The following is a 25,148-nucleotide window of genomic DNA, read 5'->3' as shown; positions in this document are numbered from 1 at the left end:
TAGATTGGATCTAATGGCGTCATTGGACTGGGAGAAGAGTTCAACAGCATTTCAATACATGATATTGATGCTACGAAACTTAAAAATAAACGCATTGTATGTCCATTTTGGTCAGATTTAAAGGATGACAAAGGTTATATTTACTACCAGACATATCAAAGGTACTGTGTTCCAAGAACTCAGATTTTCTAAAATTCTGATTGCTTGACTAATTATTTTTATCATTATTTTAACCTCTGAAAGTATTTTATCAACTAAAGTTTCGTTAAAAATATTTTAATTATTGTAAACAGAGGAGTTGACGCGGAGAACGATTTATTTCTGGATAAAGCAAGCAAGATAGTAAGCATTCAGTTCGCTGATTTTCCCGATTTCAAGTCTACGTGGCTTGTCAAGGCTACATGGGTTAACGTGACTCTCCATGGTGCAACAGGGAAGGTGAAAATATTTTTGTTTTCTAGATTTTCAATTTTTTTGAAGTAACATCGTGATATTTTATAATAATATAACTTGAATGAATGGCCATATATTTGTGGTGTCATAATACCGTATTTGAGTAATTTGTATTTCAAACGATTCTCCTACTGATAGTTATAATTAAAAACATTGGACGCTTTTTTCACAGAAATGAGCTTTTTATATTCTATTTCAACTTTCCAAAATTTATGAATCACATGAAGTAAGACCGACACCTAATCCTAAAACTACAGTTTAATATTACTACTAAAGCATGATGCAGAGTATATTTACATACACTGTTGTAGAACATGTATGCATTTGTACATGTATTTCCTAAAATGTCAAATACAAAATTGTGTTGCAGATTGTAACATTTCAGTGGCTTTTGATCACGGATGGGCAAAGTACTTTCACTGTCTTTAATTATATCGATGTTAATCTAGAATCGATTGGAAACAAGAAAATAACTATTGGCTATCAATATAAAGGGACTTCTGTGAAAAACCAATATTCGAACACAAAAAGGGCCTTCAAAATGAGTGAAAATCCCGGCAACAGAGGTAAGATTACATGGTAGTCGTTATTATAAAAAATACTAAGTGTTAACGTTCTGATAGTGTATTTCACATTTAAGGTTAATTGAACTGAAACTCAAACTAGCTTATTTGGTAAGCTAATCTATCACAGTTCTTAAATACGTTGGTCACAGGGTCATAATTTGAACAATGTTCATTTTTATTAGGATTGATATCCAACGTTCTTTTATGGAATATTCTATTTATGGCAGTATTAAAAACCATGAAAAATATGTATTCACATATGTTAAGTATCTTGAATCAAAATCAGTTACCTCTAGATATTGCCAATGAACTGTTTAAAATACCCGAGATTAAAGTTCCATTTAACTTTGTTTTTGCCAAGCATTTTTTTTTCATGTCCCTTGCAAACTTCAGCCAAATCAGTGTATAATATTATTGACTTGATAACTATTACTCGATATCAGACGTGAAAGGTGAATTATACGTTTACTTGTTATACATCTTTTCGAATTGTTTATGGTCCATTTTAGGAGGTAATGGGTTCTGGATATATAAAATGACGACTGGTGTTACACTAAACAAAGATGAAAAGGAATGTTTCGATTGGTACACCAGAAATAAAGAGGAAAATATACACAGCCAATTAAAGTCCGTTCAAAATCCTATTCCATGTCCATGTAATAGCATCTTGCTAAGATTTGACCCCCGTTATGCCGTAAGCAGATTTGACAGGATCAATCAAGTACTTTGCTATGCTACAATGATTGTTGGAAGAAATACGGTATGTTAATCAATCACAAAAATGCTTCTTTTGACAATAATATGAAAAATAAATCAAATATCAATGATTGTTGAAAGTACTACGGTATGTACAAGTATTTTTAAAATTCATTTAAAAAATGTTATTAATCAGTTTTCATTCGCCTACCTTAATTATGAATTTATGACGCTTTATCTTTGAAAATGATGATTAACCATTAAGTAATAAATGTACTTTCCATGAGTTATTCATGACAGGTTTATTTCTCTTTATACTTACAATCAATTTGTTAGTAAAATTCAGTAGGTTTTTTTCTAAACTATTTCAATATTTTAATTGTATATATCCTCATGAGTTACATGCTCCGTTTGCATCACAACGCAACCTAATAAGAATGACTTTTATCATTATAATTTCATAGGAATGCTGTTATCGGTTGCGTGGGTCTATTAATAACCTGGGTGCTTTAGAGCGTTCCCTGCCATCCGCCGGAACTCTTTTGCAATATAATCCGTTTTTTGAGCCACGTCTGTATACCATAGAAGACTTAAAGGCACGAGAGGCATGCTGCATCAAGACAAAACAATGCAATTTGTTTTATGAGGTCCGCCCTATTCCCTTTTGTTACCTACGATCTCCATTTAATCCTGGTATTTACCCGTTATGTTACAAAAATATATGATTTATAATCAGCTTTTTTTATTCAGTCTAGTTTATGTTTGAAGTGTATACTAGTATGTACAAAGGACTATGTGCGGTTTTATGCATTTTTTGCCCCCAAAATCAAAGTTTTAGAAAGAGCTTTAAAAATAAGATGAAAGAGAGTTAAATCATATTGGAACTAAAGGTGTAAAAGGTTATCACCACTGTGACGTCATAATGTAGAAATGACGTCATGAAGATTGCATTATTTTGATAAATTGATGTTTTTCAGCAAAATATGGGGTTTTTTGATGGTTTTTAGACTGGGAAACATCGAGCGCAGGCATGCTCAAGTACCATTTTTAATATAATGTGTATAACTATCAGACAAAAATCATATGTTAAAATCGCACTTGAGCAGACCTGTGCTCTATACTTCCGAATGCAAAACATGGAGCCAAAAATGTTTTCATTTTTTTGCAAAATTGCGGGAATTAGGTCATTTAAGTGACGTCATAGATAAACAGCAAATTTGCAATGATGACTAAAATCAATATTAAAGTTATAGGCATCCTCTTTTACAATGATTTGTGAAGATTTTATTTTTATACTATATAAAAATTGGCTGAATTCGGGGGGCAGATATTTGACCATACCGCACATAGTCCTTTGCTGAACATGTTGAAAATGGGGTTGGAAATGATATATAATGAATTTTGTTACTAGTCATATATCGCATTTAATATGGTTGTACATGAATATAAAAACTTTTCCATTATATTTTTTATGCAATGGCTTTATACATTTTAATTAGCACTGAATTTCGGTGATCCACATATTGTGACACTGGATGGCAAAAACTACACGTTCAATGGGTACGGAGAGTACACAATGTTAAAGATATCTAAAGACTCAGTACAATTTGACCTCCAGGCAAGAACAGACCTAGCAACGACAGCAAACGGGACCAGTATCAATGCTACCATATTCAGTGCGTTTGTGGCACAAGACCAGACGGGGTCTAAATTACAGATAGAAATGTCTCGGGACAAGACAAGTACAGTTTTTTAATCTTCGACATTAAATCCAAGACCATTTTCGGATTTTTTCAAAACTAATAAAAAGTTATATTGCATTACCATTATAAATACCGATCATTTGAAAGAAATATTTATTCTCTGTGTCACTGCATACATTTTTATTTTTAAAAAAGAAAAATGTTTCAATGTTCTCGTTAAATTAATTCATTTTTTGAAGAAATGCTGATAAGAGTCAATGATAGGGATATGACAAGAGAATTCGGGAATGCGTCTTATGTTTTATTGAACAAAAACTTGTCAGTCCGATGGGAAAACAGAACATTAGCAGCATCGTTCCTGAAAATATGTGAGTCTATTTTTATTATCATTGTTTTATCCTCTTGAAATATAGGTCAACAACTTAATTTAATCAAAGTATTAAAAGTACTGACGGGAGTTGATTTTATTGATTATTATTTTTTTTTAAAATCAACGATTTGCAATTTTTCACATATATTCTTAAAATGAGTTCTGGAGCTTTTGCTACAAGTATTTCGAACTATAGACGGAATCACACTTATGAACCATGTTGTGTAATATTCAAAAATAGAATTTACGTCATCAAAATCAACGATGCATCATGTATCAGTACTTGAAATATTTCTAGAAAATTTTATCTAATCAGTTTTTAACAAACAAGTAATAATTCTTGTCTACGTCAGTACTGGATCTATCTTTTGATTGGTTAGTCTTTCCTTGACTCTATATGCTATCCAGGCTTGGGGTAATGCTAAATGTAATGGTAATGCATTGCAATGCATTACATGTTTTCAAAGTAATGCTAGTAATGTGTAATGCCATAAAATTAGCTTTACAAGTAATGGTAATGTAATTCATTACTTTCCAAAATTTAGTGTAATGCTGGCATTACATGGCATTACTTTGCATTACTATGCTTATTTATGCATGTTCACTTTAAAATATGTGATAAATAAATGATTAGCTGAAATTGTATTTGATTAAAATTATTTTAAAGAATGAAGAAATAATTCTTGAGATAAAAATGTTTTTTAATTGTATTATAAAATTATTTTTTAAATAAAGTTCATTTTTAAATTCTTAATATTTCTTGATATAACAACACAATTCCATAACATTTTTGAGAGTGTTGTTATTAAGAGTTTAAAATCATTTAAATTTACTCTAATTAGTTTTCACCTCAATAAAGAATGTGTCAACAACACACACTATGCCCCCAGGATAATCTAAGTATCAAAATAATCTATTGTTATAAGAAACGCTACACCCCAATCCCTTTCCCTTGGCTATGTCCCAATAGAATAGAGGACAGACATGCACCTTTAATTTAAAAACAAAATGAATGCACTGTCCATCTATGATGAAAATCAAAATCACTTCCAATATTACAACCCATTTGAAAATAATTTCTCTCTCTCTCTCTCTCTCTCTCTTTCTCTCTCTCTCTGTTTTATACTAAGAACATTAGTTTGCACTGATAGAAAATACAAGATTCATGTAATTTTCTATTATTGCACTTAAGCTTAATATATATCCTAAGATAAAGATTGCCAAAAAAATCTTTCAGTCCCAGCTTCCAATTCTCCTGTAGAACGTTTAATTAGGTACATGTAGTATAGCTGGGAAGATTTTTAAACCTAACAGGATGCAGTTAAAAGATGAACCCTTTGAAATTTTGATGATCATAAAGTGCAACAGCAATCTTTTGTCGCAAAGTGTCCTCAGTATAAAGAAATCCGATTTATAAATATTAAGAAATATTACTGGGAAATTCCTCTGTTTATAAATAAGTGTCCAAAATTATGAATATTTGTGTAATCTGGGGAAATATCTTTATTTACAGTACCGATCAGACCCAACCTAACACCAGAGTAAACCCCTACTAAACCCCGGGTTTACTTTTTGGGTTTACTTGGGGTTTACTCAGGGTTTACTTTTTGAAAAATTTGGGTCCACTCGGGGTTTACTTTGGGTTTACTCGGGGTTTATTTAAAATTGCTTTTAAGGTCATCTGTATGCACTGAAGTGTAAAGCAGACTAGTATTTTATCTTACCATCTTACTGCCTGTAATTCCTACCCTTTGTATATTCCGAATACACAGTTGGCGTCTGCTCTCAGGGGTATACTTCTGTCTGGGATTACTCTCTGTGTCCACTCTGGCTTAACTTTGGGTTTACTCTGGGTCCACTCTAGTAAACCCGAAGTAAACCCAGAGTAAACCCAGAAAGTAAACCCAGGGTTTAGTTGGGGTTAACTTTTTGTTAGGTTGGGTCTGTTCGGTACTGTAGCTGTTAATAACCGCAATGTTACTCCATAATTTGTTTTTTGTTATGCATACATGAAGAATGAATCTTGTGTAAGTCATTGAATTTGAATCTGATACTCAACATGAAGCTGTAGATATGTTAAAGAGTGTTTTATATTTGAAACATTTACAAAAAAATCTTATTTAGATTTACTTTTTTAAAACAAAGTAATGGTAATGGTAATGCATTACTTTACTCATGTAATGGTAATGTAATGCATTACTTCAAGAAAATCAAGTAATGGTAATGGTAATTTAATGCCCAAATTCATGAAGTAATGGTAATGTAATGCATTACTTTGCTATGTAATTCGCCCCAAGCCTGATGCTATCACTGTAAATATTTATTGCTTTGGTAATCGAACTATGGTTAAGGAATACACACGACTACGAAAATCTAAATTGTTCCTTCCATTTAAATCTAAATTTGTTAAAGGTATTTAATTATGTGTACGTCCTCTGGAAGAACAATGCTTCGGAATGCATTACATCAATTTTTTCGACAAGATCTATCTTTAAGAACTAAGTCTTGTCAGTGGTGATGATTTGTACTAGGTCCAAACACTGTTTCACTTCGGTTTTGCGAATATAACTGCATAGGAGAATTGATTAAAATCAACTCCAAAAAGTGTCTTGTATTTCTGATAGATTGAAATCTATAAATAAAGTACCCGTTGTATGATAACATTAGTAACAAATTATGGCTTGATGTAAAATTGGAAGAAAAAAACAAGGTTTCCATCCAAATAAATATATTTTAAAAAATATATTAAATGTGTGAATATTATAAAAAAAATTAGAGCTCAATTCGAAAAATCTTGTGTTTATCAAATGGGGTGTCTAAAACTGGTTTTTTTCAAGCAGTTAAAAAAAATCAAAAATGTATCCAACAGTGCTGTTTTTTCAGTAAGGTATTTTCTATTTTCTTTCTTTTTTTAAGCTGTAATTCTTAGAGTTAATATTGGCGTGCGCTTTTTGGTATCAGAGGTAGTTGTTGATAGCACATACAGTGGTTTTGCAAAAGGATTGATGGGAAATTTCGATGGAAATGCAACTAACGAATTCATACTTCCCAATGGAACTTTGTTGGATGAAAATGCAACTAAGACAGAGAGAGATATTTACTTCAATTTTGGTCAAAAATGTAAGTTACTCGTTTCAATCAATGGTGTTATTTTACTTTTAAGTAACTGAGTTTATATCTTGTTTTATCGATTAATTTATTGTTAGGGCTTGTGAATGAAGATTCATTGTTTTACTACGAGAAAGGATTATCATACCAAAACTTTTCGCACCCTGAGTTTCAGCCCATTTTCCTGGACGAAGTAGATACAGATAAATTAGACATTGCTAAAGAACAGTGTGGTTCAAATCCATCGCAGGCCTGCATTTTCGATTACCTAGCAACGGGAGATATTGCTCTTGCACAATCATCTGGAAAAGAGGAGGCATCAGCACAACTTGATATGAAAATCATCGGTCAGGATTGCCCCACAAAATACACAACACTCGTATTTTTTTTTCTTTCAATTCACCTAAACCTGGAATTACGAAAATGGATTTATAAAATGCACAGATATTCACACCTGCTAATGATTCGAAGTTTATCTTATGAAGACACTTAAACATAAAAAATAGTAAAATGAATTCCGCATTATAATTGTTACCACAACAAGCGTTATTTACATATGGATTGACATTACTCTCTTTTTACAGAAAATGAATCACCCAGAATCACAGGCAATGATTCCATCAATGTTGAAGTTGGTAAGACTGTGTATATGCAATACAATGCCTCTGATGACAGCAATAAACTTCCTAAATATAACCTATTGAAGCAGCCTGAAAGTTTCACTCTAAACAACACAACAGGAATGGCCTCTTGGACACCAACTGATATCAATGTAACAGAATTAAGGTATTTTTTTGTTTAACAACCAAAATGCAATACTAGCCTTTGAGTACAATGAAAACGTTTCAAATACCATCATTTAAAGATTTAAGGTCTGTAAGACTAGATTGAGCTTGTTTCACAATAAATAATTTACTATAAATTCAGCTTTATTTCTTTACTCCAGCATAAGCGTTATAGATGACGTTGGAGCTGAATCGCCGTCCATTGACGTCACAATAAGACTTTGTAAGGGTTGTGGAAGCAATGGTAGATGCAGTTACGACAATATCATACCTTCCGAAAATGACCGTTTCAGTTTGGCAGTTTGTGAGTGCGACATCGGATATTCCGGTAAAACAAATAGTTCTACTATCTTAAAGTGGTATATGTTAGACAACTGTCTATAATAAAGGGGATAAAAGTATATTATAATCCAAATACTTTCACTGTTCTAAAATTTTCCAACCTTACAATGTTTGTTCAAAATTAGTAAATGTAAAAACTATAAAAGCCTCAGCGTGATTCGAACCCATGGCTTACAGATCCATTGTTTACGCGCTAACACATTCAGCTACGCAGTAATAATTTCGGAAGAGAAAATAATTTATAAAAATATGCTTGATTTTATTGTTTATTTCGATCAGAAGTATGTCACAAAATGAAGACTCCTCATACCACCTTAGCAATAGACACGTAATTTTATGAATTCTTGAACTTAGAATTTTGTTAAAAACATACATGTAGTTGAAAACAATAATCGTTGCAGGCGAAAAATGTGAAATTGATACTAACGCCTGCCTCAGTGAACCATGTCCTCTACAACGAAATTGTACTGACCTACCACCAGAACAGGAAATTAAATTCGGTCGGGGTTATAATTGTACTGATTGTCCCAAGGGATATAACGATGTAAATCAAAAATGTGAAGGTAAATATATACAGTTTGCAAATCACTAAAACAGAAATTTAGAAAATTCTTCAAATTTTGATGAATGATAATTTAAATTAAAATGAATGAAATTAATCAACAGTATATATTTATTTTGAATATCTAATTTGAGTTGTTTGACAAAAGTTACTAAATACTTTTATGACTATTTGGCTTAAATGGAATCACATTGAAACTACTAAGAATATAAACGGTAAAATTTATGTATTCATTTTTAATCCACTGACCATTTCCTGAAACCAAATAGATATAAACGAATGTGAAGGAAACAACACAAATGTCTGCAATACTCGGACAGAACTTTGTGAAAATACTGAGGGAAGTTACCTGTGTATCTGTTTACCAGGCTTCAGAAAAGACAATAGCATTTGTAAAGGTAATTTTTGCCACACCTAAATTGTATGCTAATACCATTTAACATACTGTAAATATTTTCGCTGGGTGAAAATGTCGTTGTTTTTTAACGCATATAAGATTATGTTAGCATTTGATTTCGTCATATAGTAATCTCTTTGTATTCATTAATACTTAGGTTAACAATTCGTCATATATTTAATTTCGTTGATTTTTACTGCCAAAGAAAATAATGAAATTAAATCCTCAACGAATATTTTATTGATATCAGGTAACACTTTTCTAGTTGGCACGTAAATTCAAATATAGACACCATTTTAAAAATATGGAGATTCATAAAAAAACTTTTTGAACATAGTTTTTAGACGGGGTCACGTGACCCCGTCTATTGGTTTTTACATTTAGTAGTGGACTAATTTATAAACTGTCTTATTTAGCAATACGAGCTGTATTTTTTTGTGCTGCATGTAACTTAAACTTTTATGATAAATAAGATTGGAAAAAATCATTATCTTTTGACAGAAGAAAGATTTCCCTTCTAAGGAATACATAGCAGATCAAATTTTGTTTCTTAATTGCTTTACCCAACAAAATATGGTTAACAGAAATTTAGAAACCATGATATAATTTGTCATTTTAGTCAAGAATACCATTTTAAAAAAATAAAATACAGCATAAAAATTGCAGCTCATATTGCTTTAACTAGGATAGCATAAATACTCGATTTATCGCAACTGATTTCTTAGTGTTTTATATATATATATATATATATATATATATATATATATATATATATATATATATATATATATAGATATATATATATTGTTTATGATCCAGACGTTGACGAATGTTCAGAGAAGACATCTGGATGTGAGCAAATTTGTAACAACACATTTGGATCATTTGAGTGCCTGTGTTTTCCGGGATTTTCTCTGAATATCAATAACGCTACTTGCTCTAGAACTGGTTTGTACATAAAGCTAATATCGACGTCAATCAATTGAAACTCTTGATATTATTATGATCATATTATATAATTAGGAGTAGTTACTACTATAAACATTTTTCTTTTGGATCCGTTAATAATCATTAATTCTTCATTTAGACGAAAATTCATGCCACAGCATTCAAAGATCTTGTCAGTACACTTGTGATCCAGTCGAGAATAAATGTCTGTGTCCGATTGGTTTTGAACTCGCTGAAGATGAACAAAGTTGCATAGGTGATTAAAGTTCACTCCATGTCAAATACGAGTTTTCGGCTTGTATATTTAGCTTGGAATTTTGATTGCTCATCTTTTTTGTATTTTTAGATGTGAATGAATGTGATTTACAACCCTCGAAGTGTTTACAAGGATGTTACAACACCAATGGTTCATTCCAATGTTATTGTCGACCTGGATTCAAACTAAATGACGATAAAATTTCATGTTCAGGTACCGTAACACTTCTTTATTTAAAGAAAATGATTATCGAAACAAATACTCTATTATAAACATGAATATACATTTTCAAATGATGTTTTTTTTTTTGAAAAGAAAGATAAGAATAATTTAAGCTATTGAAACAGTCAAAACGTTACCTTTTTGTAGATTACTAGTAAAATATGTCTTTATTACACTGTTTTGTACAGAATGTGAAGAACCATATTTCGGGGAGGATTGCAGTCAAATATGCAGCTGTGGACAAGGCATGGATCGATGTGACCCAGTAACTGGGTGTGTCTGTAAACCTGGCTGGACTGGAGAGAACTGTACAGTCGATATAAATGAGTGTGAAAATAATCAGGACATATGTGGAAATGAAAAGGTGTGCCAAAACCTGGAAGGGTCTTACATCTGCAATTGTAAAGAAGGTTTTCAAAAAAATGGGGATAGTTGTGAAGGTAAACCTGATCTTTATTAAGGTCTTCCGTTTCCAACGGAAGACCTTAAAGTGATTGTAATGTTTCTTATTATTATTAAGGTCTTCCGTTTCCAACGGAAGACCTTATAGTGATTGTAATGATTCTTTTTATTATTAAGGTCTTCCGTTTCCAACGGAAGACCTTATAGTGATTGTAATGTTTCTTTTTATTATTATTATTATTATTATTTTTTTCCCCTTTTTGTCTTATGAATTTCTCAGAGATGTCTTGATGAATTATTCTAAAATTTTCAGGAATGACTGAAAATATAAACATCTAGAGGTTTTTTGTATAAGATTTTCTAAACTCACTTCCGTTCGTCCGTTTCCTGTCCCGGGACAAAAAGCTTGTCACCTCGAGATGTCGGAAACGATAAAGACTTGAACATCCAAACTTTGAGGGATGATAGACCTATAGTTGTAGATGTGTTTAAACATTTTTGTTTTGTTCGACGTAACTTCCGGTCGTCACCGGAAGCTCTTCAAAAATTTTTGTTTTTACGTATTTAATTTATTTTCCATAGAATAAAGATATGAATATAGATCCTTACAAATGTCATCTATACAATGTTAAATAAACAAAAAAATTCTACTTCCGGTGAGATATCTCGATTATCTCAGGAAGCTTTTTTAAAACATATTTTGTACCCGCAAGTTCTCAGGTACTGTACGTGATGAAGACACGAAACTTTCACTAATCATAGACATTTGATTGAAGATGTGTTTAAACAGTTTCATTTTGTCTTCCGTCACTTCCGGTCCACAGCGGAAGAGTTCAAACAAATCAAACTCTTTATCCGTTAAACTGTTTTTATTTGATAGTTTTAGCTACTTCGATGAATAATAATGTAAAATAGGAAAGTAACAAGATATAAAAAATTTAAATTTCATTTAGCACTTCCGTTTGTCCGTTTCCTGTCCCGAGACAAAAAACCTTATATCGACGAGATCTCAAAAACGGTAGCGACTTCAACAACCAAACCTTGTAGGATTATAGACCTGTGTATGGACAGGTGTTAACACTATTTTGTTTTATCCGGCGTAACTTCCGGTCGTCACAGAAAAAAGACTCAATTTTGATATTTTTAAAAAGATTTTGGTTATTTAGAATTGAAGTAACATTTTAGCTATAGAAATACAAAAAGTCATCTACACCTGGTAAAAAAAGTTCTACTTCCGGTGAGACATCTCATATATCTCAGATAGCCTTCTTTTTTAAAAACAAAGTATAAATAAGATCTCAGAAACTGTGATAGATCAAGACACAAAACTTATATACATTATTTGATAGATGTGTTTAACCGTTTTATTTTGTCGACCGTCACTTCCGGTCCACACAGGAAGAGTTCAAACAAATCAAGTTTTTTTAAAAGTTTAACTAGATTTCTCAGATTTTTGTCACTGTAAGCTAATTAGACACGACACTTTCATGATTGATAGAAATTTGATTGGGGATGTGTTTAACGGGTTTAATTTTGTCAAAAGTCACTTCCGGTTCTTACCGGAAGGCTTCAAACAAATCATGTTTTTAACAAGTTTAACTAACTTTCTTGGATGTTTCATCTAGCCTGACAAACAGTGATGTACGCTGAGCAAATGTATGACAAATACCGGCTTTTGTTTTTATTACCACTTCCGTTTGTCCGTTTCCGGTCCCGAGACAAAAATAATTGTTCCAAAGAGATCTTAGATTTGGCAGAGACGTGAACAACCAAACTTTGAGGAAAGATTAACTTATGATTGTACAAATGGTTAACATTTTTGTTTAGTTCGGCGTTACTTCCGGTCGTCACAGAAAGTACTTCAGAAATTGATTTCTTTTTCATTCTCGTTGTTTTACATGTTAGTAACGTCCGTATATATCATTCACAATAATTATCATATCCACTTTTTTCTCTGTTAGAGAAGCAACGTCTTACAGTTAAATTGATACATGTATATCAAAACGGAAGACCTTTTTGTTGCTTTTGCAACAAGAGTCTAGTTATTATTATTTTTTTCCCCTTTTTGTCTTATGAATTTCTCAGAGATGTCTTGATGAATTCTTATAAAATTTTCAGGAATGACTGAAAATATTAACATCTAGAGGTTTTTTGTAACAGATTTTCTAAATTTACTTCCGTTCGTCCGTTTCCTGTCCCGCGAGAAAAAGCTTGTCACATCGAGATGTCAGAAACGATAAAGGCTTGAACATCCAAACTTTGAGGGATGATAGACCTATAGTTGTAGATGTGTTTAAACATTTTTGTTTGGTCGGCGTAACTTCCGGTCGTCACCGGAAGCACTTCAATTTTTTTTGTTTTTACGTATTTAATTTATTTTCCGTAAAATAAAGATATTAGTATATATAATCTTACATATGTCATCTATGCGATGTTAAATCAACAAAAAAATTCTACTTCCGGTGAGACATCTCAATCATCTCAGGTAGCTTTTTTAAAACATATTTTGTACCCGCGAGATCTCAGAAACTATAATTGATCAAGACACGAAACTTTCATGGATGATAGACATTTGATTGAAGATGTGTTTAACCGGTTTCATGTTGTCTTCCGTCACTTCCGGTCCACACCGGAAGAGTTCAAACAAATAGAGCGGTTTATCAGTTTAACTTTTTGTCTTTGATATCTGTAGTGTGCTCGATGAACAATAAAATGCAAAGGGCAAGTATACAAAAAATAACTTAAAAATTTACAATTAGCACTTCCGTTTGCCCGTTTCCTGTCCCGAGACAAAAAACCTTATTTCGATAAGATCTCAAAAACGGTGTCAACTTGAACAATAAAACTTTGTGGGATGATAGACCTATGTATGTACATATGTTTACACTATTCTGTTTTGTTCGGCGTAACTTCCGGTTGTCACCGGAAGCTCTTCAAAAATAACTATTTTTACGCATTAAATTCTTTTGCCATAGAATAGATATATAAGTATAAATCTATACATACGTTATCAATGCAATGTTATATCAACAACAAAATTCTACTTCCGGTGAGATATCTCAAATATCTCAGGTACTTTTTTTGAAACACATTTTGTACAAACGAGTTCTCAGAAACTATAAGTGATCAAAGCGCAAAACGTTCATGGATGATAGACATTTTATTGAAGATATGTTTAACCGGTTTCATTTTGTCTTGCGTCACTTCCGGTCCATACAAGAACAGTTCAAACAAATCGAACTTTTTATCAGTTTAACTGTTTTTCTTTGATATTTGTAGTGAGCCCGATGAACAATAATGTACAAAAGACAAGTATACAAGAAATATTTAATACAATTTACATTGAACACTTCTGTTTGTCCGTTTCCTGTCCCGAGACAAAAAATCTTATTTCGACGAGATCTCATAAACGATGTCGACTTGAACAATCAAACTTTGTGGGATGATAGACCTATATATGTACATTTTTTAAAACTATTTTAATTTGTTTGGCGTAACTTCCGGTTGTCACCGGAAGCACTACAAATAATATGTTTTTTCTTTATTTATTTCTTTTACATGGAATGAATATATCAGTATACAATCTTAGATGTGTCATCTTTATAATGTTAAATTTTCAAATAACTTCCTTTCGGTGAGATATCTCAAATATCTCTATGTAGCTTTCCCTTTTACAAATTTGATGCCCGCAAGATTTTTGTCACTGTAAGTGAATGAGACACAAAGCTTTCATGAATGATAGACATTTGATTGATGATATGGGTTTTATTTTGTCAACTGCCACCTTCGGTTTTCACCGGAAGGATTCAAATAAATCATATTTTTAACAACCAAACTTTGTAACCTGTTTTGTTTAGTTTGGCATTACTTCCGGTCGTCACAGAGAGTACTTCAAAAATTGATTTCTTTTTCAATCTCGTTGTTTTACATGGAAGTAACGTCTGGATATATCATTTACAATACTTATCATATTAACTATTTTCTCTATGTAAGAGAAACAATGTCTACGGTTAAATTGATTCATGTATATCAAAACGGAAGACCTTTTTGTTGCTTTTGCAACAAGAGTCTAGTTATTATTATTTTTTTTTTTTGTCCGTTTTTTGTCCACAAGATTTCTCAGAGATGGCGGAATGGATTTTTTTGAAATTTTCAGGACTGACAGAAAATTATAATATCTCCAGGCGTTTTTTTCATTTTTTCAAAATTCACTTCCTGTCGTCCGTTTCCTGTCCCGCGACAAAAAGCTATGGACAATGAGATCTCAGAAACGATAAAGACTTGAACATCCAAACTTTGAGGGATGATAGACCTATAGTTGTAGATGTGTTTAAACTATTTTGTTTTGTTCGTCGTAACTTCCGGTCGTCACTGGAAGCTCTTCAAAAATTATGCTTTTACGCATTTAATATATTTCTCGGAGAATTGAAATATAAGTATAAATGCTTACATATGTCATCTATCCGATGATTAATAAACATAAAAATTCTACTTCCGGTGAGATATCTCAAATATCTCATGAAGCCTTTTTTAAAGTAAATGTTTGAACCCCGAGATCTCAGAAACTGTAAGTGATCAACACACGAAACTTACAGGGATGATAGACATTTGATAGAAGATGTGTTTAACCGTTTTTATTTGGTCGACCGTCACTTCCGGTCCACACAGGAAGAGTTCAAACAAATCAAGTTTTTTAAAAGTTTAACTCGATTTTTCAGAGATGCATGGATGGATTTTCTTAAAATTTATAGGACTGATAGAGAACGAAAATATCTCTAAGAATTTTTTTCATTTTTTCAAAATTCCCTTCCTGTCGTCCGTTTCCTGTCCCGCGACAAAAAGCTATGGACAGTGAGATCTCAGAAACGATAAAGACTTGAACATCCAAACTTTGAGGGATGATAGACCTATAGTTGTAGATGTGTTTAAACTATTTTGTTTTGTTCGTCGTAACTTCCGGTCGTCACCGGAAGCTCTTCAAAAATTATGCTTTTACGCATTTAATATATTTCTCGGAGAATTGAAATATAAGTATAAATGCTTACATATGTCATCTATCCGATGATTCATAAACATAAAAATTCTACTTCCAGTGAGATATCTCAAATATTTAATGAAGCCTTTTTTTAACGTAAATGTTTGAACCCCGAGATCTCAGAAACTGTAAGTGATCAAAACACGAAACTTACAGGGATGATAGACATTTGATAGAAGATGTGTTTAACCGTTTTTATTAGGTCGACCGTCACTTCCGGTCCACACAGGAAGAGTTCAAACAAATCAAGTTTTTTAAAAGTTTAACTCGATTTTTCAGAGATGCATGGATGGATTTTCTTGAAATTTATAGGACTGATAGAGAACGAAAATATCTCTAAGAATTTTTTTCATTTTTTCAAAATTCCCTTCCTGTCGTCCGTTTCCTGTCCCGCGATAAAAAGCTATGGACAATGACATCTCAGAAACGCTAAAGACTTGAACATCCAAACTTTGAGGGATGATAGACCTATAGCTGTAGATGTGTTAAACTATTTTGTTTTGTTCGTCGTAACTTCCGGTCGTCACCGGAAGCACTTCAAAAATTATGTTTTTACGCATTTTATTTGTTTAACACTGAAATGATATAAAGGTATAAACGCTTTCATATGTCATCTATCCGATGATTAATAAACAAAAAAAAATACTTCCGGTGAGATATCTCAAATATCTCAGGTAGTCTTTTTAAAACAAATATTATGACAGCGAAGTCTCATAAACTGTAAGTGACCAAGACACAAAACTTACACGGATGATAGACATTTGATAGAAGATGTGTTTAACCGTTTTTATTTTGTCAACCGTCACTTCCGGTCCACACCGGAAGAGTTCAAACAATTCATGTTGTTTAAGAGATTTACTGCTTCTGTTTGACAAAGTAAGACAAATTGATAGTCAATTAAGTCCTGTTGTCTAATGGTTATGAAATACTGAGAGAAGCAATGTCTTACAGTTAAATTGATACATGTATATCAAAACGGAAGACCTTTTTGTTGCTTTTGCAACAAGAGTCTAGTATTTATAGTATGTTTGTCTGTATCAATATTCTGATTATTCGTTTCAACAAGAAGAGCCTGGTTTCGTACTGTCCCATATAGTTCTTGATATTATTTATTTGTTTTTAAATTGTGACCCATGTTTTCTAAAAGACATGTGATACCATTTTGTATTTGATTTTTTTTACACTGTATCTATCCTTTCTTCATTTTTAGATATTGATGAATGTTCAGACATAATTTTGAATACATGCCCAGAGGATACCAATTGTCAGAACCTTTATGGAAATTATACTTGCAATTGCAAGCCAGGATTCCAGAAAAATGATTCTGATTGCCAAGGTAGATAAAGTTCTGATCTATTCCACTTGATAGAATAAAAAACTCATACGTCTCAACCAGGTGGCTTGATATTACATTAACTGCTATATATATAAATATTGTTAGGTTTAGATATAAATTCAGTATCTACCAGATCATAAGACTATAAACTGCATTTGGGCTTTTTATGATTTATAAACCATGGAAATTGTCGCAAACAAAGGGAATTCAGGTTAATTTTTTTTCTTCATTTTTTCCATCAAAAATATTCTGATGTAGGTTATTCTGACAGTCATACATGTATTCATAGCATATGTGCGGATTTCTGCGGAGAGGTGCGAACTCTTGAATTGGGTCCGTCGTCCTTAAGTTATAATTTTAAAGTAAAATTCACTCAAGCTAATTGCCTACAACCATATTCATATAGATAAAACCATTTCATGACAATAAATTTATAAAAGAAAAGAAGTTTGCTGATAATGAAAATGTTCTGTTTTAGATGTTGATGAGTGTGAAAAAGGCATTGCTGATTGTCAACAAAATTGCATCAATGCTATTGGTGGTTTTAATTGTGAATGTGAACTTGGATATAATTTGGATGACGTTGACAGAAAGACATGTGTAAAAGGTAATCAACAAAATATAATTGAAATATTGTTAGAATTGATTTTAAGCCTAGGCCTTTTTAAAATTGTTTTGAAAAATATTTAAAAATATAGAGAATAGTTAGAAATGAAATTAATATCGTTAATTTTTCATTTAGTGCTCGATATATGTGCACTTTTCCCCGCACTGAACTGCAGCTATGGATGTCGGTTTGGGGAGACAAATCCACACAGAGGATATTGTTTCTGTAAATCGGGATTTGAACTTGATTTTGACAATAGCACTTGTAAAGGTTTGTACTGGAAAGCGATATATCTTTATTCACGTATACGTGCATGTCTGTATGCATGTCTCTTTGTAAGCGAATAAATTGGAATCATCTAATGCCATAGAAGCCAATTTTCATTGATTGTGGGGTTTTTTGCCTATCCGTGGGATGTAATTTCGTGGATGCGTCGGTTTTCAGTTTGAGTAGGAAAACTCAATCTTTTATAATTATTATACTTCGAGGACTACCCACGAATACCACAAAAATTTAGCCACAACGAATGCTAATGATTCCACAGTATGTACATGTAAATTAAACATTAGTTTGCGTTACCCCTGTATACGAAAATCGATCAGGAGTTTTTGGTTACATGAACTATATATATTATCAAAACTTTTTATTATTTCAGACTTTCACAAATAAATCAAATTTTTGTTTGGTCCGTCCGTTTGCGTATTTACGTTGTTTTATTGTGCAATTGATATAGAGCTATGTTTATTAACACAGATATTGATGAATGCAAAGAATCTAGCACCTGTCAACATAATTGTACAAACCTTCAAGGCTCGTTTGAGTGTGCATGTGCCACTGGATACACGTTGGAAAATGATGGAATATCATGCAAAGGTAAAATTCATTTGTATATAAATATCCAACTTAATAAAAATATTAAGACATCTTTCATTAAGATATCTTTCATAAATTAAAGAACTTCCTTTTATCTCTTTAATAGATATAGATGAATGTCTTCAAGATTCCTATTGTGAACATTACTGTAATAATACTGACGGTAGTTATTTATGTGGTTGTCGGGACGGTTACAATTTGGTTGACTTTAGTAAATGTGAAGACATTGATGAATGCAGTACTATAGATACCGGGTGTCAGAACTGTACAAATACCCCTGGAAGCTTCCGTTGTTCGTGCTTTACAGGATATGTTTTAAACAACAATACAATGTCAAACTGCACCAGTGAGTCTTTGTTTTACTCAAATCTTATCATAGGAATATTTTTCATGACGTATTATATTTGTAAAATATCATCGGGGTTTCGTGTAATTAAAGTTCTCTCCCGATAAATAGGGAGTGGTGCTATAAAGCTCATCTTGTCTTGCGCTTTTGAAACAACTTGCATTAAACTAACAAAGATTAGTAATGTAACAGTAATGCAATATTAATTATTAAAAGTTTTGAATTAGAATCCCTGGTTGTATGTGGTCGATTATCTGTGTCTGCGCCTCAGTCTCTCTGTAGGAATTCTTTCCAATCTTTGCATAATGTTTCCTTTGATTTAGCATGCACAAACAAAGTTCGGTATATTATGATTTTATAGAATGTCCAGAAGGATATTATGGAGAAAATTGTCAAGAGCAGTGCAGTTGTGGACAAGGTTCTGAAAGATGTGACCATATAACTGGTTGTTATTGTAAATCTGGATGGACCGGAACACTTTGTGAAACAGACATCAATGAATGTAACATTTCAGACAATGCATGCAATAGCTACACAGAGGAATGTATCAACACCGATGGCTCTTTTATATGTAAATGCAAAGATGGATTTACCAACAGCACAAATGGCAGCTGCAGTGGTAAAATGCATCATACTTACGAAACTCCGCAGCTGAATTGATTTAAATTTCTCTTTATTCATGATGGTTTTGACAATCAAAATTGATAATCGGGTTAATGAAAGTAGAGCATAATGCATGTGCAAAGTAAAAGACAATTTTCTTTTATTGTTTCACAGATATAGATGAATGTCTTCAAGACTCCCCCTGTGATCACATCTGTAATAACACTGACGGTAGTTATGTATGTGGTTGTCGGGACGGTTACAATTTGGTTAACTTCACTAGATGTGAAGACATTGACGAGTGCAGTACTATAGATACCGGAACCGACGGGTGTCAGAACTGTACAAATACCCCTGGAAGCTTTCGTTGTTCGTGCTTCGCCGGATATACTTTAAATACAACAACATTGGCTAACTGTTACAGTGAGTGTTCTGTTTAAAACCACATTTGGCCAATTAACCTCTGACTAATTTTTTTTTTACCTTTATGGTAAATGATGGCAAATCGAAGAAAGTCATTTCTAATGTGATACCTAGTCTTCAGTTGACAAGCATAAAAATTAAAGTTGAGTAATTAGATTGATAATGCAAAAGATATTCATAAATTGTTTTCTTTGGTGTATTTAATAATTTAATGCTATTCAAAAATGACTTACATGGTTATACCGAGTGTAGGATGAATATTTTGCTTTACACTTTTTACAATACACAGATATTGATGAATGCAAGACCCAGACAGCTGATTGTGCCCTGAATGCAACTTGTTCTGATACAGACGGTGGATATACGTGTACATGTAAATCGGGGTTTGAAGAAAATGGCAAAATGTGCACAGGTGATGATAGGATTATATATATATTAATGGTAGCAAATATTACACTTCTATCATTGTCAATTTAAAGTGTAGTTATGGTTGTGCATTCAACCATGACTCAATGTTTTAGTTTTCAAAGGATAACAAGGTAAACTGTAATACTTCTAATTTAATGATATAATGCAAAAAATAAAAAAAATTGAATTATGTAAAATTGTGATTTTCATACAATATATAGTGTGCCCAAATTTCAAATACGGGGATAATTGTTCCAATGATTGTGCATGCAAATTCAACAACACCAAAATATGTGACCACGTAACAGGAGAATGTGAATGCAGTGTAGGGTGGACAGGAGCTGATTGCTCCGAAGACGTTGATGAGTGCCAAAGTGGGTCCATATCTTGCAATGAATCCATCTTCCAAGTCTGTGTAAACACAGAGGGATCGGCTCACTGCGATTGTCGGTATGGAGGATCAGATATCTCTAACTGTGTCCGTAAGTTAAATGATAAATCTGTTGTTTTGAATATAAATTTGCATTTAAAAGAAATATGCGTATACATTGTACATCTATGTACTAAGATTTCGATTGCTTAAAGATGTTTTTAATGAATAACTTATGATAAACGATCTTTTTATTACATAATTTGATCTTCTTCTCTTCCTGTAGCTCCTGAACCATCTGTATCTAAAAGTGAGTATACAATGTATACTGGTGTTATCGTCTGATAATAAGCCCACATAGCAATGTTTGACAAGCATTGTTAATAATATAACAACGCCGTAGTTATGAAAATTGACTGAATTCACATTTAATCCTCGACTTTGAAAATGAATGTAATATTAAAAAGAACACTTTTAATTAGTAATTTGATCAAATAAATTTGTATTGCAAGTGAAGAAAATTGTCTATTCTGTGCTGTAAATGATTTGTTAAATTTAAATTTGCATTCAAAATACATCATTTCGATATCCTAACTTTTAATGATATAATTGCTACAAATGATAAATTCTAGATTTTAAAGACACATACATAACATTTAACAAAATCGTTTTTTTTTTATATTTAACATATTTTCAGCTATATCTACAAATGAATACTTCTATTTTATATTATATTAAAATTTTCATATCTTAAAGATATTTTACCGACAATAATGTCATGTCGTTAATAAGTTATCTTTAATTTTACATAATTTCAGCTACGAAGCCACCTGAAAGCACAAGTGAGCATATTAATGTCCTACAATGCGTGATAGTTTTAACAATTCAATAATGATATGCATGTTATAAATGTGTTTATTCATATTTAAGTTGATATTTTGAGAGACCTAACAATACAATTAGTATAACCATGTCATTCAATGATTTCTAGATCTGTGGCTTAAATTTTTAAAATTATGATACATGTACTATGCATTATATAAATGATCTTTTATTATATGAAATTACAGCTCCTGAGCAACCTGAAAGTACAAGTGAGTATATTTATTGTATACAGTGTAAGACTAGCTAAATCGGTATCTATACTACTATATTAAAAAAAATAGATTCTAATTTTTGGGCTTTAATACCGAGAAATCGGAAGAGTGCTGTCTTTTGTTTTATATATCTTAAACATTATTGATACTTAAAGATTACCAATTTGTTTTTATTTTTCTCAATCAAGCTTCGCTAATTAATAATCAACGAAAATTTCTTTTAAAAATCCGGAAATCATCTGAATTTTTTGGATTTTACAACCTTGCGCATGCGCATTAGATTCACGCTAAATCATGGGAGGATCTCAGTTTATGTTTCCACAATATCACATTTGCATGAATAAACTCAGAAACGACAATACAACTACGTGTAAATTTTCATTGAGAATTCGACATATATTCGATTTCTGTTCATCAAAGAAAATACGGGAGATAACTATAACTCAGTGCATTTAATATGAAAAATCTCGAGAGTTCCGAATGTCAACATGATGTGAAATTAAAATGTTGGTGAAAAAGTATTGAATTCTTCCAGTCCATGATTCTTCATTAATATGAATTTAATTTTTGGGTGAAAGGTATTATCTGCCTCAAAATGGTTTGTTATAAATAGTTTGACTGTTATTTTCAATGCAGCTTCATTAATTTTATCCAAAATCGTTTCGGGGTGATTCTGCAATTTTTTGCTACATTACGGGTATATGGGAGGCATTTTACCTGTGGTGAACGCCTGTGCCGAGACACAATTAGATTATTCTAACTACGCAGAGTGTAGTGAAATTAATAGCTTAAAGCTTAGTTATGTAAATGTCAACAATACGGTGTGTCAATGTATCTATTTCGTAAATGTCCTATATCATATGCAATGTCAACCCGTGTACGCACGGGTAAATGTCTAGTATTTATTATTAGGCCAATAGAGTACTTTTTGCTGTTGTTTTCCAAAGCTTAACAATCTCTTGGTAATGAAACTTATGGAGTGAAACTTAAATACATTTTAAAAATGAATGTCATTCTAAAAAGGAACTTTCTAACTGGTTATTGCATCAAGTAATTTCTGATTGCAAGTGCAGAAAATTAAGTCTATTCTGTCGCTATAAATGGATGTGTTTCCGTTTTGCACACATTTGACGTGAATTGTGTTTTGATAACAATTATTTTCTGCTTTTTACCTGTGTTTTTTTTTCAAAGAAGAAATGAGTGTATATATGAACATTCCTGTAATTTTGTGGTGCACTTTATTAGGACTTGAAATATTTTAATTCATTTAACATATTTTTTAATTCATTTTGATAATTCTGTTTTATTGTTTTATTCAGCCCCTGAAACACACCAAACACTAGGTGCTTGCACTTGCAATTTTTATTTACAATGTTGAAGCTTACAATTCATGTGAAAAACATCAGGATGTAATATCTCCCAAAGTCTTTTGTTTCATGCAATATTTTTTTAACTAATTAAAGGACATATCGCATGTTTCTAAAGTATACGACATTTTACATTTTTTGGCTTCCTTGTGTATCTAATAATTACTCCTCACAGTTTGTTAACGGTATAAAAGCGGTAATTAGCCATAATATCAATTTAAATTATAGCCCCGATCGTTTAAAAACTCGTTAATTAGATAGCGTGTCACGTGGTACAGTGACGTCACATGCGACCTTCTTCGAACAGCTGATTGTAAACAAATTGTAGGATTAGCATTATCTTCTTTAAATTTTGACATTCATTCACCATGTAAGTTGTTTTTTTTTTACATGCTGACTAAATTAAAAGAATCTTATTATTCAGCCGTACATGTTTGAGCCACTAGTATGGATAAAAAACGATGATATTGCCGGAAAAGCGACGATGAAGTCGGCAATGACGATCAAATTGATCGACGTGTAAACATTGTAAACACAACTTAGTAAGGATTGTAGCTCAAATAAATCTGTTAAAGGTGTTTATTTATTAAAATCTACAACAGTCTTTGTTTTTGGCGTTCCTAATGACTCAGAATGTTTATTATTTTAAAACTTTGATGCACAAGAAGTTTGTTTCATCGGCAGTAACTGATCACAACTTTCTAAGGTTGTTTACTCTATATATATTACACTGGATTATAAAAGCAGGCAAAAACGTTTTCCTTAATTATTGTTTATTTCTGTAAGATCCCATCTCCGTATTTTTTTTATCCATTTACGTATAAATGTATATCAACGAACTTTGTCTATTTCTCGCGTAAACAATCAATATCGACAACTTGATCCATGACCTCTCCAACAAAAAATAAAACTCACAGAAATCTCACATACCGTACTAAAATTATGATATCTGCAAAGGTGAGCTACATGAATGAATGAAGAAATCATGTATACAAAACCGATGCATACATGAACGTATAGTTTAACAATAAGAAAAAGAAAACAGCTAATGAAGCGAGGAGATATCCAAAATGGCGTCCCCTCTCGTTATTTTTCTCCGATGAACTTGCGTTTTGTACACAGGCCCCTGTGCATAAACTTCTATTTTTTTCTTTTTGAGAAATGAATACGATTTATTTATGAAACTATAATTACAAAAATGTACCATATAATGAATAATATATGAATTGAATGTTTATTTATAAATCCTCTCGTCGACAGATAGACCCCTATTTGTCACAAGATTTCCGCAAGGGAAACTTAAAAAAACAACAGTCCAAATCCCCATTTTCGGTGGCTAAATCACCCGCAGGAGGCACAGAACACCATCATGTCCCGTTATCGGCAATTTAATAGGTGATAATTAGTTTAATTGTCGTTTAAATCTAATCCAATTACAAAGATGGCTAACAGCACCTTCTCGCTCGAGGTCGCATATGACGTCACACATCATGGCGGGTAGATCGAGAGAGAGAATATGCATATCGCGACATTTGAATTTCATCGCTTTCAAACTCACGAATTAGGCAGAATATTTTATGAAAACTTTGATAAACTTGATTTTTAATGAGTATAGAATGATTTTATTTAAAAAATTCCGAAAATTGAAAAACATGCGATATGTCCTTTAACAATCGTAATTTTTAAATCAAACTCTATAATATAAAGCGAAAAATATTTAAAATATATAATCTTACAAGGCTGTGTAAGGAAATAGTTTTAAAAGATAATAAAATGTTTAATATCTGCCATACGATATCAAACTTGTTAATTTTATATTTTATTTCATTCATCATCTTGGATGCATTTATCAATGAAGATATCGTTATCACTA

General features: G+C 32.0%; 1 protein-coding gene across 8 annotated transcripts in view; it reads left to right on the top strand.

The window, feature by feature from the left end:
• The window catches only part of LOC128168863 (fibrillin-1-like), an 83,927-nt gene that overhangs the window by 45,914 nt on the left and 12,865 nt on the right, over positions 1 to 25,148 (top strand). For 5 of the 8 annotated variants that reach the window (XM_052835053.1, XM_052835044.1, XM_052835029.1 and 2 more), the window contains 29 exons: positions 4 to 161; positions 294 to 438; positions 824 to 1,019; positions 1,529 to 1,779; positions 2,180 to 2,408; positions 3,215 to 3,457; positions 3,658 to 3,786; positions 6,705 to 6,908; positions 6,995 to 7,243; positions 7,481 to 7,682; positions 7,843 to 8,009; positions 8,425 to 8,586; positions 8,855 to 8,983; positions 9,802 to 9,930; positions 10,070 to 10,186; positions 10,277 to 10,399; positions 10,597 to 10,848; positions 17,056 to 17,181; positions 17,660 to 17,788; positions 17,924 to 18,058; positions 18,542 to 18,661; positions 18,768 to 19,007; positions 19,369 to 19,626; positions 19,785 to 20,033; positions 20,323 to 20,445; positions 20,663 to 20,923; positions 21,098 to 21,121; positions 21,630 to 21,653; positions 21,882 to 21,905. In XM_052835053.1, the coding sequence (XP_052691013.1) occupies positions 4 to 161; positions 294 to 438; positions 824 to 1,019; positions 1,529 to 1,779; positions 2,180 to 2,408; positions 3,215 to 3,457; positions 3,658 to 3,786; positions 6,705 to 6,908; positions 6,995 to 7,243; positions 7,481 to 7,682; positions 7,843 to 8,009; positions 8,425 to 8,586; positions 8,855 to 8,983; positions 9,802 to 9,930; positions 10,070 to 10,186; positions 10,277 to 10,399; positions 10,597 to 10,848; positions 17,056 to 17,181; positions 17,660 to 17,788; positions 17,924 to 18,058; positions 18,542 to 18,661; positions 18,768 to 19,007; positions 19,369 to 19,626; positions 19,785 to 20,033; positions 20,323 to 20,445; positions 20,663 to 20,923; positions 21,098 to 21,121; positions 21,630 to 21,653; positions 21,882 to 21,905 (4,798 nt within the window). Of the gene's footprint in view, positions 1 to 3; positions 162 to 293; positions 439 to 823; positions 1,020 to 1,528; positions 1,780 to 2,179; positions 2,409 to 3,214; positions 3,458 to 3,657; positions 3,787 to 6,704; positions 6,909 to 6,994; positions 7,244 to 7,480; positions 7,683 to 7,842; positions 8,010 to 8,424; positions 8,587 to 8,854; positions 8,984 to 9,801; positions 9,931 to 10,069; positions 10,187 to 10,276; positions 10,400 to 10,596; positions 10,849 to 17,055; positions 17,182 to 17,659; positions 17,789 to 17,923; positions 18,059 to 18,541; positions 18,662 to 18,767; positions 19,008 to 19,368; positions 19,627 to 19,784; positions 20,034 to 20,322; positions 20,446 to 20,662; positions 20,924 to 21,097; positions 21,122 to 21,629; positions 21,654 to 21,881; positions 21,906 to 25,148 lie in introns of those variants that run through there. The other 3 variants (XM_052835061.1, XM_052835035.1, XM_052835068.1) reach the window with 3 other exon arrangements.

The sequence above is a fragment of the Crassostrea angulata genome, chromosome 1 (assembly GCF_025612915.1).
Source record: "Crassostrea angulata isolate pt1a10 chromosome 1, ASM2561291v2, whole genome shotgun sequence".
Taxonomy (NCBI): Eukaryota; Metazoa; Mollusca; class Bivalvia; order Ostreida; family Ostreidae; genus Magallana; species Magallana angulata.
The sequence above is the reverse complement of the archived record's forward strand: the minus strand, read 5'-3'. Positions and strand labels throughout refer to the sequence as shown.